The following is an 11,490-nucleotide window of genomic DNA, read 5'->3' on the forward strand; positions in this document are numbered from 1 at the left end:
AAGTCTCAACATCCCCTATACGACAATGAGGATACCACCTGCCATATCAAACTATTTTAAGGATGAAATAAAACAATGTACAGGGTGGAGCAAAGGTAGGTTTACAGTTTTTCATATGGAAAATAATACAATTAATAATAATACAAGAATAAACTGTGTTTCACATACAACTGTAAACCTACTTGTGCCCCACCCTATTAATTATAATATATATTATACCCTTAGGCATAGTGCCTACTTAACCAATAAATAATTACAACTACCACTTCTATGATCTTGGCCACACTGCATAACCCCGCTGAACTAGAATTTAATCAGCTGTAGCATTAACATTCCACTACCTACCTTGTTCCCCTCATTCCCAGAGCACAGAACATAGCACATAGTTGGCACAATAAATATCCATTGCATGAACAACAGGACTCTACTGAGAATGAGAGATAATGTATAAAATATAACAGTGTCTGGCATACAAATGTTGGGGGGGTAAGGGAGGGAATAGAGCTATTTGTCTTTCCATCAGAACATGGGTTCCTCCAGGGCAAAGAACCTTTGTTTTATTCATTTTGTGATCCCAGCACCTGGCAGACGGTTAGGGATGTGGATGTGGAAGAGCCTCAGCAGATGTTTACTGAGTGGCACTGGAGGCAGCAGTAATCCAGCAGCTGCCCTTCTACAAAGAAAACTGCAGGAGTTCTGATGACTTGACCCTCCAAAAACAACTTGAAATTCTCCATCTACTTTACCATCTAACAAGTCATAGGTAGCCTTGTGCCAAGTGTACTTCCTAATTCAAGGCTGGTACTTAGGTCATGTCTCCAGTAACTAACCTGTTAATAACTCCAGATTTCAGTGAGGTGAAAGAGTGCCAAAGGTCTCCACAGGTATGAGAATGCAGGCATTGTGATCATTACATCCAGCACCACATGATCACAGCATACAACAGAATTTGTATAAATTCAGCTAAGCTAATGGTCATAGGGAAAACCAGAAAGACAGGGTATCAGTTATATAAACTTTTTCAACTAAATGTATCACCTATATGAAGACAACAGGTTATGACACCAAATTCATCATTAACATTTTTAGGATTTCTGCAATAAAGTAATTAAAAATGATGTAAAGCAGGCTGAAGGGTCCTCCATGTTGCTATCTTAAGAAACAGATCTGCAATATCAGAAACAAGCCTTTCTGCCAATTTGACTAATACGTACTTGATTACTTCAGATATTTAGTTGAGGTTTTTACATTATCTTAAAAATACTTTCTTACAAGATATTCTGGTATTTCACCAACAGTTTTACCTTTTATTAACCTAGATTAATGTAATTCTTTTTATTCTGAGAGTCTTCATCTGATTAGTTGAGAAATATGTTTGCTGCTGGAAAAAAATGGAAAATGTAGAGGTTAAAGTCATTCTTGGTTCAGTCATCTAGAGATAACCATTATTTACACTTTGGTGTATTTCTTTCTGCCATTTAATGTTACTTGTCTTTCCATCAGAACATGGGCTCCTCCAGGGCAAAGAACCTTTGTTTTATTCATTTTGTGATCCCAGCAGGCAGCCGGTTAGGGATGTGGAAGAGCCTCGCAGATGTGTTTTCATAAACATGGCTGTCAGTGCTTCAGGGTACTCTCAAGCAATAACTCACCCATTTCCCTATTATTGGACATTTAGGTAGTTTAGAACTGTTTTCTAATTTTTAAAAGTGGGTTTCTCCTTTATATTAAATGTAGACTATATATAAAATTACTCTTTGTAAGAATTCCACATTTACTTCCATTAGCACTGGAAAATAAGGCGCTAAAGGCAAAGAAGGCCAGCCAAAAACCCACCGGAGCAATCTTCCAGAATGTAGCTAGTGAAAGTCAAGTCTGGAGCAGGGGTTGTGTGGAGCCTGACTGTCCTCAGTGAAGTGGGAGAATTCAGCAGAGGAGCGGGGATACTGGGGGTAGAGGAGGGAGGTGACAGCATTTTGTGTGTATATTCGGGCCTGGGAAGAGAAAAAGAAGGAATAACAAATTAATATGCCAAAGTAGAATAGTTCTGAGTCATTTTTTCATAATGCTCAGTAAATAGCCTTTATATGGACCTTAAGTTCTTAATATGATGTTTTCATTTTTTCTGCATTCAAAAAATCAAAGCCCAATTTTAATTTAGTTCAATAGATATTCACTGGTACCCACTCTAGGCCAGGCAGTGGTTGATAACAGAAATGAATGAAACCCTATCATTCCCTTCATGTTCATAATTAGATCATATTTAAACTTGTATTTGACTGTCTACATCCAAAATAAAAAAAGGATGAACCTGGGGAACTATAAGAGATCCTCAGCCAGCAAAAATGAAGTGATATCAACTTTCGGAGGCAGGAAAATGAGTGGTACACATTAGGAAACTTTAACAAGAGTTAAAATAAAAAAATTCCCTAGTCATTGAAAGGGGCAGCAGGGAAATTCATTAACCAAATATCCAACTTGCCAAGTATTTCAGCTAGTCCACCTTAAATCAGTGACTGTTTTTAATTTAAAAGTATAAGGTAAAATTCATCTACTACTATTTCTAAAGCATTATAGACTCCATGTTAGAGATCTACTTAAAATTTTATTCTATGCTTATAGCTACCGTTAGATTTCCTCAGACAAGCCTGAAGTCAACTATCCTATCTCTTTGCCCCTGTAAAGAATCAGAATCCCAAAATTGGAATCAAACCGCAACTCCCAGACAATAACCTGAAACTGCATATAAATCCTTTGTCAGACCACATAAGAGCCAGTCATTATTTCTGCTCTTTCCAGCTGTTATAAGTTTGCCCAGAAAATTGCTCATCTGAAAGGGAAAACTTAGAGAAACAGGTTTCTAAATGCACTCTTATTGCTAGCAAAAAATTACACATATGAACCATTGTTTTCCCTTACGTTAACAATACTATGTTTATACTAAGTTAAAGAATTTGTGCTGAATATGACAACTAGGATTTCCAGTGAACTATTTGTGAACCCTATGAATTCTTTATTCTTTTTAATGCTTTACTCATTAAAAAATGATTAAATTAACAGAATACTTCATAAAATTATCTTCATTGGAACTCAGAGGAATCCCAGTGACCTACCAATAAACCTGAAAGAGGTCATTTAGCAGGAAACTCTCTCCCCCAAGAATTCCTGGGGAGCAGGATAAAGATTAAGGCTCTTCTAGTTCTGACTTTAGTGACTTCAAGATCACCTATGCATCTTCACCATTTTATGACTCCAGGCTTCTCCAACAATTTGACATATCATTTCATAAGAGCATTAGGACATCACAGTTCATTCAACAATTCATTTTAAGCCGCTAATGCCAGGTATTACACTATAGCCCAAGGAAATTGATGAGTTACAAAATGGACACTTTACAGTCCAGTGGTGAAGACAGCTATTTGATTATACAGTTATGAATGAAACAAATAGGGTGAACCAACCATGGAAAGAGGCTTGCAAGGGTGCTGAGGGAAGAATTTCTGAGGAGGTAATGAGAAAGTTAAACAGTTGTGCAAAAAGCAGGGAGCAAAGATGTCCTAGGCAGAGGGGAAAATATGTGCAATGGCTCTGAGGCAAGACACAAACTGTATTAAGAACACTTGAATGGGCCAGTGTTGCTGGGGTATAGTGAGCAACAGAAGGAAATGTGGCTGGAAAAATTAGGGAAACTACTGAAAGAGTTTAACAAGGACTAATGTAATCCCCTTACATATTTTGAAGATTACTCTGCTAGATTGGTAGAGGTGCAAGAATAGAATCAGGGAGACAAATATGGAAGCCATTACAGGTATCTAAATAATGGTGTAGCTCAGGTACTGGGAATCATGGACTTTTAAATGAAACTCAGATTTTAAAATTAGCACAAGTAAACCAAAGGGGGAAGGGCACTGCAGGACACTGAAAAACATGCACGGCAGCATTAGGTCCCAGACCATAATCCATTCTGACACAGTAAATAGCCTAGTATGGCAGTAGCAAAGGGTTTATGACAAGAGTGAAAGCCGGAAGACTATTGTTAGAAAACTATGCAGTAATCCAAGCATGAAAGTATAGTGCCCTGAACAAAAACCAGTGATAATGGAGAAGAAAAGGCAGGACCATATCCATGTGATATTGAAAGTGGTAGAAGAGATTGGCTGGATTTGAAGAAGGGAGAGGACAGGAAGAGGGAAGAGGAATTTGGGATGACTAGGTTTCTGGCTTTGAGTGGGTAGGAGTGTAAGAAGGATAAGTTCAGGTTTGTATAAGCTCTCATACCGGAAGAGCCATACATAGTGGTTTCCAGCTTACGAAGAGGCTGAGGCTGGACATGTACATTTAGAAGCCATAGGTGAACAAGCCATGACAAAGGCTGATTACCGGAAAGTACTTAGAAGGAAAAAAGCTTAGTCCAGAACCTGAGATGCACTGACACTGAAGGCGCAAGAGTTAGAGCAGGGTTTATCAACAGCAGCACTGATGTTTTAAGCTGAATAATTCTGTTGAGGCATCTGGCACATTGTAGGATGTTTAGCAGCATCCCTGGACTCTACCGACTAGATGCCAGTAGGACCCACCCCATTGTGACAATCAGAGATCTCCAGACATTGCCAATGTCCCCTGGGGGTGAGGGGAGGGAACCACTCCCAGTTGAGAACCACTGAGTTAGAGTAAGAGGAGTCTCCAGGACACTAAGAAGGGCACTGACAATAGGTTCTGAATGAGCTCCCTCAATCCATGAGATTCCTCCCATGTTTCTGTGCATAGTACTGCTGCTCTTGGTGCCTTGAAAATGCAAAAGAAATGGTAACATTCCAGTATAACCAACCTTCAGGGTACTAGATTGGATCAGATCCATTGCTAGAGCCCAGCCCGTGTTGGCTCAGTGTTTGATTGCCGACCCATGAACCAGGAGGTCATGGACTGATTCCCGGTCAGGACACATGCCCAGATTGCAGGCTCAACCCCTAGTAGGGGGCATACAGGAGGCAGCCGATTGATGATTCTCTCTCTCACTGATGTTTCTATCCCTCTCTCTTCTTCTCTGAAATCAATAGAAAATATTTAAAAATAAATAATCCATTGCTAGAAATCACATTTCTGGTATGAGGCTATAGTGGGGAGAAGTAGGTATTTTTATAAAACTTTTATTCATGAATGACATACACAAAAAATTTGTGACCCTGCCCCCAATATAGGATTGTGCCACCATCCTAGCACTTCTGAATCATGAGAATAATACCTGACATTTTCCAAGAACTTATAATTTATAGGCCCTCTCACCCAATCTTCACTCAGCCCTTATGATAGGAACTGCTGTTATCTCATTAACTGAGGAAACTGATGCAGAGGGGTTAAGCAACATATCCAAAGTCCATGCTCTAAAGCTAAACCACTTAGCCATTATTCCAGATGGCCTCCATTTGACTGTAAGGCAGGCACTGCTTCAGTCTTTTTCACCATTTGTATTTCTAGCACTTGGCTCATGCTTAGCAACAGGAGCTCAAGTATTTACTGAATGAGCCTCAGGTCAAACTTAACTCTAACTTACTCCCAGATCTGCACTGAGGTGTTTAAGAAATTAAGAGCTCACAGACAGCAGCAGCCACAGTGTCTAACACTGCATTGCTAGAATTAACTTTTGAGAATTGCATTCCCAGAAATGGAGTCTCTACCATCAACCCTGCTTCACTTCCCATGTTTTTGTCCTCCTTATCCAGCCTTGTGGGAGGTGAGGAGGGGTGGAAACAAATTAAGTATGTACTGGAATATTTTTGCAAAATGACCAAGTTGTAATTTTTTAAAATAACTTTTGATAGGATCAAAAACTGATACTCAGGGAGTTTTCCAAAGATCAAATAGCATTTTTTTCTTAAGCCTTTTCAAAAATGTTTTAGAAAGTTGAGCAGGTGCCACCTAAGGGGTATACCTGCCTCAGCATATTTTCCCTCACTAGTCAGCCTTGGTACTTTTTTTTATAAAAGGGCTATTGAGTACAGAAATTTCTGCACAAATGTTATGAAAAGTCCATGCAGAGAGTAACAAAGCTAAGCCAGTTAAGCCAAGTACTATAAGAGACTTTGCTCATTGATCATGTGTATTTTTCTGGGCTCAGGTGTAGCCTGAGAATATTTATCAATTTAATGGTTCAAGCAGCCATCACCGCCAAGAGATAAAATATTTGTCATTCCTGCCTAAAGCCACCCTCAGGGGTAGCCTGGAGGATATGGGAGGAGGAGAGGGTATCAGTAAAAGGGGAGTTAGCAGAGGGAATATGTTATGGAGTTCTACAAAGAATGGCTTCAATCTATTCCATGTACACACTTGCACAACTAATGTACTTCTTGCAAGCCATGGCAGCTATAAGCAATGTGAGTTAAGAAAGTTCCCCACTTTGCATTCATGTAAAGCTCAGATTTCATGGACCTCAGACCTTCCCTAACCTAGCTGGACAGAACACTCATTCCTACCAAAGCTCCTAAGGAAACCTTTTTATTTTCTTCTTTAATTTTTCTTTAATCCTCACACAAAGATATGTTATTTTTTGAGAGGAGAAAAACATCGATCAGTTGGATCTCCAACTGAGGATCGAACCCACAACTTAGGTATATGCCCTGTGAATTGAATCTACAACTGATATATGGGATGCTCCAACTGAGCCACACAACCAGGGTGGGAAACCTTGATACAGCACATTTTCAACAAATTCTAACATGAACTTGGGCTTTAAAGAACGTATTTTCTGTTCTAGAACATTGTCTTCACCAGCGTGACTCAGTTGTTTATAGCTGCCATTTAACAGCTTTTACAAGCTGGTCCTCAGTCTCTAGTTTACAATATTGACTTCTACCCACTTTCTTTAAAAATATCAGTAAATCACTTTTGCTGTTTCTTACAGTTCTTTTGAAGATTATGAAACAGAGGAACCTGCCTCTCCCTCTGAAATTGGAAACACAGGCAATAAAATAGCAACCTCAAGCCTTTCAGAGAAATGTGGAAATCTTCAGTCAGTGGATGAAGAATAGCTGCCAATATCTATAACGAAAAGGAGATTTGTATTTTAAATGCTTTTTTTTCTTGTGAAGAGATGCTTTAGTTTGCAAACTGCTTTTTAAAAGCTTTGATTTCTGCAAGTGTGTATCGGCACTGGGAACTTTAAAACATTTTTAAGCAATAGGTCTGGATATACACACTCAATTTGGAAGACTCCTCCAGTTTGCCTCAAACCTCTTACAGAGATTTCCTTAGAAGCAATTACAATGATATACATCACCTTCCAAAGTCTGTGAACCAGCACTCTTCACCCTGAATGTACCAAGGATCTCTTGGGGACAGTGTCAAGCACAGTTCTCTGCACAAAGTAAGGAGTTGCCTCTATTGTCCAGCATCCCTGAGGCCCCTCAGGGCTCCTGTGGAGCCCAGAAGAAACTTTCACTTGCAGAAAACTTGAGTCAAAAAATTCTGGAACTTGAAAAAGCATTAAGGGCCTCCAGAACTGAATTAGCCCTGGTAATAAAAGCACTGCCAAAACATCTCAGAGACTTCTTTTAATTATGTGTGTACTGGAGTTCAAAGACCTTGAACTTACTTGGTTTAATGTATTATTTCACAATGACCTGCCAAACTGCTAGTCACTTTACATCCTCAGGTATTGTAACCACTGGGCCTTCCAACTTCGCTGGCAAGCTCTGAATTATCCCTTCCCCATCTTGACTGTGGGTCTTAAGTAAAATCTAAAGAAAAAACTTCTTACATGAAAATAAGTACAGAATTTGACTCATACTTGAAAAAAAAGTTTCCTCTTAACTCATCCACTATTTGTAGAAAATTTAATGATTACTCTCTAAATTAGCTTATACCCCATCTACACTTCCTATCAGGCCTTCTTGAAGACTTAATATGAAAACTCTTACTAGACATATTCCTTTCATGACTTAATATCAGACTAACAGCTATAAAAGCCTCAATCTAAACATTATTCCTTACTTCATGTTGAAACTACTATTCCAAATACTTCATCCACTTCAATATTTATCACAGAAATAGAGGAAAACAGTGATACCACCCAAAAAAGAAAGCTATTTCATGTACTATAGTAGTTGGATGTATTCATTACAGAAATCTACATTTTTCAGCAAGTCAAGATGCAGCCAAATCCTGTGATAACCTTGAGGATAAAATTAAAAATAAACTATAAAAAGGATGGAAATTTCTGACAGTGTAAGTAAAAGAAACAAAAACAACAACAAACTTTAAATATTCATCTCTGTGAAAGTCATTAACTTTTCTCCTATTATTTTTTGTTTTAACCAAAAGTCCTGAATGTCAGAATATCTTTCCTTCTCACCCCGACTTGGTTCCCATGCTGGCGTTAAGGCCAAATAATGAAATAAACATTTGAGTTGTGGTAGGCAAAAAGTGGAGAAAAGGAAAATTAGGAAATGTACTATCAACTGGTGTAATAGCAATCCTTGTCAATATATTGTTTCCTGTTATTTTATCTCCATGATCAGAACTGATCTTCCATTTAACTGTTAAAAGAAAATGGTAACTATTAAAACCTAATATCTAATAGTTCACTAAGAAGTAAAAGCTTAGCCCTGACCGGTTTGGCTCAGTGGATAGAGCGTATGCCTGCGGATTGAAGGGTCCCAGGTTCGATTCCGGTCAAGGGCATGTACCTTGGTTGCGGGCACATCACCAGTAGGGGGTGTGCAGGAGGCAGCTGTTCAATATTTCTAACTTTCCCTCTCCCTCTCTGTAAAAAAAAAAAAATCAGTAAAATATTTTTTTTTAAAAGAAAAGCTTAAAAGTGACTATTTGGAGGAAACGCTACATGCAATAACCTAAACATAGTGATAAATAGGATTAAAAATATTTATGTGATACATAAAATTTACCATCTGTCCCATCCAGCCTTTACCAGGAAAGGAAAGCAATTACTTTTTTTTTTAGAAGCCAGATATAGTTTAAAGGTTTTATTATCCATAATGACCTAAACTATTTCTAAGACTCAGCAAAAAAGTAAAAATAAAATCCAATTTTCCTATATCTGATTTTTTTTTTAACTTGGCTTTACATTTTCCCCTTGTTTCTTACTAAAGTCCTTGTCCTTTCACTTTGGTCAGTATTTGATTTCAAAAAGTCTGTAATTATTATAAAAGCAAGATACCAATATCATTCCATTTAAGATAAGACTATTTTAATTTAGGTTACCCCAAAGTATCACATTTTCAGACATAAGAATGTGTTTAACTGTACTCCTTTCCTAGAGTTGAATGCAAGAAATGTGAATTTGAGAAACTAAGATAGTATATATTTGAATTTCTGGTAAAGATCATGCTGCATATAATCATTACTGCCCAACTGAAAATTTCAAGTTACAGTATCTCAGTCTCCATGATAAAAGTTTCAATTGAAGTTTATCGTAATCCTAATGCTAGTCAATGAAAAAGTGAGTTTCTTAGCATAACATGTTACCAAAGTAATCAAACTAATAAAATTCTATGTATTTTCCCTGCACCTTATCTATGTCATTGTATACTGTTCAAAGTGTTTATAAAACTCTATACTGATTAAATGAGATAAGTCATTTGCTCAACTTTTGGAAATGTTAAGGTGTGTTTGGATAGAGAAGTCTGCATGACTTTTGTTTTATTTTTCCTTTTCGAAAACTAAATAAAGACAAGTTGTCAAATATGAATCCCACTCACTAAGATAATCACTACACGCTTGTGCTTTTAATCACACTTGAATTCATTTTTGTCTGAGTAACATTGTAAACAAGCTTGAGTTTCAAAGAGAATAACTTTTTTTGAGCCCCCTGAGAAAACAAAGATCTGTAAGGATAACACCTCAAAATGAGAAGTGATTTCCTCTGGGGGATGGGAAGGAACAGGGTTTGTGGATGAGAGTTTCACAGGGATTAAAGAGAACTTTAGTCTTATATATAATACATTCTTTTAAAAGAATACGTATTTGATTATTTAGGTACCTAAAAATATTTTTTAAAAGGAGGGAGAACCCGGCCTGTGTGGCTCAGCTGTTGAGTGTAGACTCAGGAACCAAAAGGTAGCCGGTTCGATTCCTGGTCACGGCACATCCCGGATTATAGGCTTGATCCCCAGTAGGGGAGATGCAGAAGGCAGCCAATCAATGATTCTCTCTCTCTTCTTCTCCTTTCCTCTCTGAAATACACACACACACACACACACACACACACACACACGTTTTTTAAACATTAAAGGGAGAAAAGTTAAAATACCATCCAAGTGTTAGATTCCAATACCATACTTTGAATTTAGTATTTTTTAAAGCATTTTATATTTGTTACCTGTGATATGGGGAAGGAAATTTTATTTTTCATATGTTGTAAAACTTACTTTTCTCCCACAAGGTCACCGCAGAGTTGTTTTAAGCAAACTAAAACAGTAAAATAAAAGGAATTCTTACCTTTACACCTGAGCATGAAAATGTACGCTTAATGAAACTAACAAAGGGATAAACTCTCATCTCTAAAATTTCCATAACCTAAGATGAAAGATCATTTGATCACTTATGTTAATAACAAAGACTCAAAAGAACAAGTGAAAACATGTCAAATGCTGTTATTATTTTGGTAGTATCAAATCCTGATGAAGTAAATCCAGTTACTTCAGTAGTAATTTCTTCATCATCCCTAGTTAGCCGTAACTCATGGTATAAAGGAAAACAATGTAAAAATCAAGGCACTGTATCAGTTACTTCCCCAAATGTATATAATATAGGCCATTCAGAGCATGCTATCCCAAACTTTTCAGTATTCTACAACATAGAATTAGAAAACTAACATTTATTGATAGATTTAAGGTGTAATACAGGTTTCCAAAATGTGGCAGTGTGAATACCAGCATAAAAAAGAGAAACTTGTGCTAAAAACAACCTGAATTCATCATTGGCAATATTACATAACAATCAAGGCCCTCACATACTAATGACTCCCACTTTTTCTATATTGCCAACCTCCCATGCATCAAAAAACATAAAACTAAGATTATCAAACTTGGGAAGCAATAAGGTACTCTATGACTTTTAAGATCATAATATTAGGAAAGATTGGGAGATTTGCAAAATATATCCTAATCATCCATGTGGTACAATCTCATTTCTAGTCATTTTTGCAGTGATCATTAATGAATAAAGAACAGATTTACAAGTTTATATATATAGCAGGGCATCTGGATTCAACACAAAACTGTTACAAACTTTAAGCAAATACATGTTTCATGAGACACTGCTAACACTTAAGAGGAATTAAATAAAATTCCAAAACTTGGAAAGCAAATAAAGACAAGACAACTAAGAAGCATTTTCCACCATTTACTCTTGTTATCAAAAATAGTTCAACTCTTCTTGCAAAACAAAACAAAATAGTACATACTGGACACATACATCACATTTTTCTTCCTATGGCTTTAGCCCACCCCCACCCCACCAAGAGACCAAAAAAAA

General features: G+C 37.2%; 1 protein-coding gene across 3 annotated transcripts in view; it reads left to right on the top strand.

Annotated features, from left to right (window-relative positions):
- Positions 1-7,532, top strand: part of PPP2R3A (protein phosphatase 2 regulatory subunit B''alpha) — a 118,072-nt gene extending 110,540 nt beyond the window's left edge. For all 3 annotated transcript variants that reach the window (XM_054729475.1, XM_054729474.1, XM_054729476.1), the window contains exon 13: positions 6,899-7,532. In XM_054729475.1, the coding sequence (XP_054585450.1) occupies positions 6,899-7,025 (127 nt within the window). In that variant the 3' untranslated portion in view covers positions 7,026-7,532. The remainder of the gene's footprint in view (positions 1-6,898) is intronic.
- Positions 7,533-11,490: the final 3,958 nt, after the last annotated feature.

The sequence above is a fragment of the Eptesicus fuscus genome, chromosome 18 (assembly GCF_027574615.1).
Source record: "Eptesicus fuscus isolate TK198812 chromosome 18, DD_ASM_mEF_20220401, whole genome shotgun sequence".
In the NCBI taxonomy this organism is placed as follows: Eukaryota; Metazoa; Chordata; class Mammalia; order Chiroptera; family Vespertilionidae; genus Eptesicus; species Eptesicus fuscus.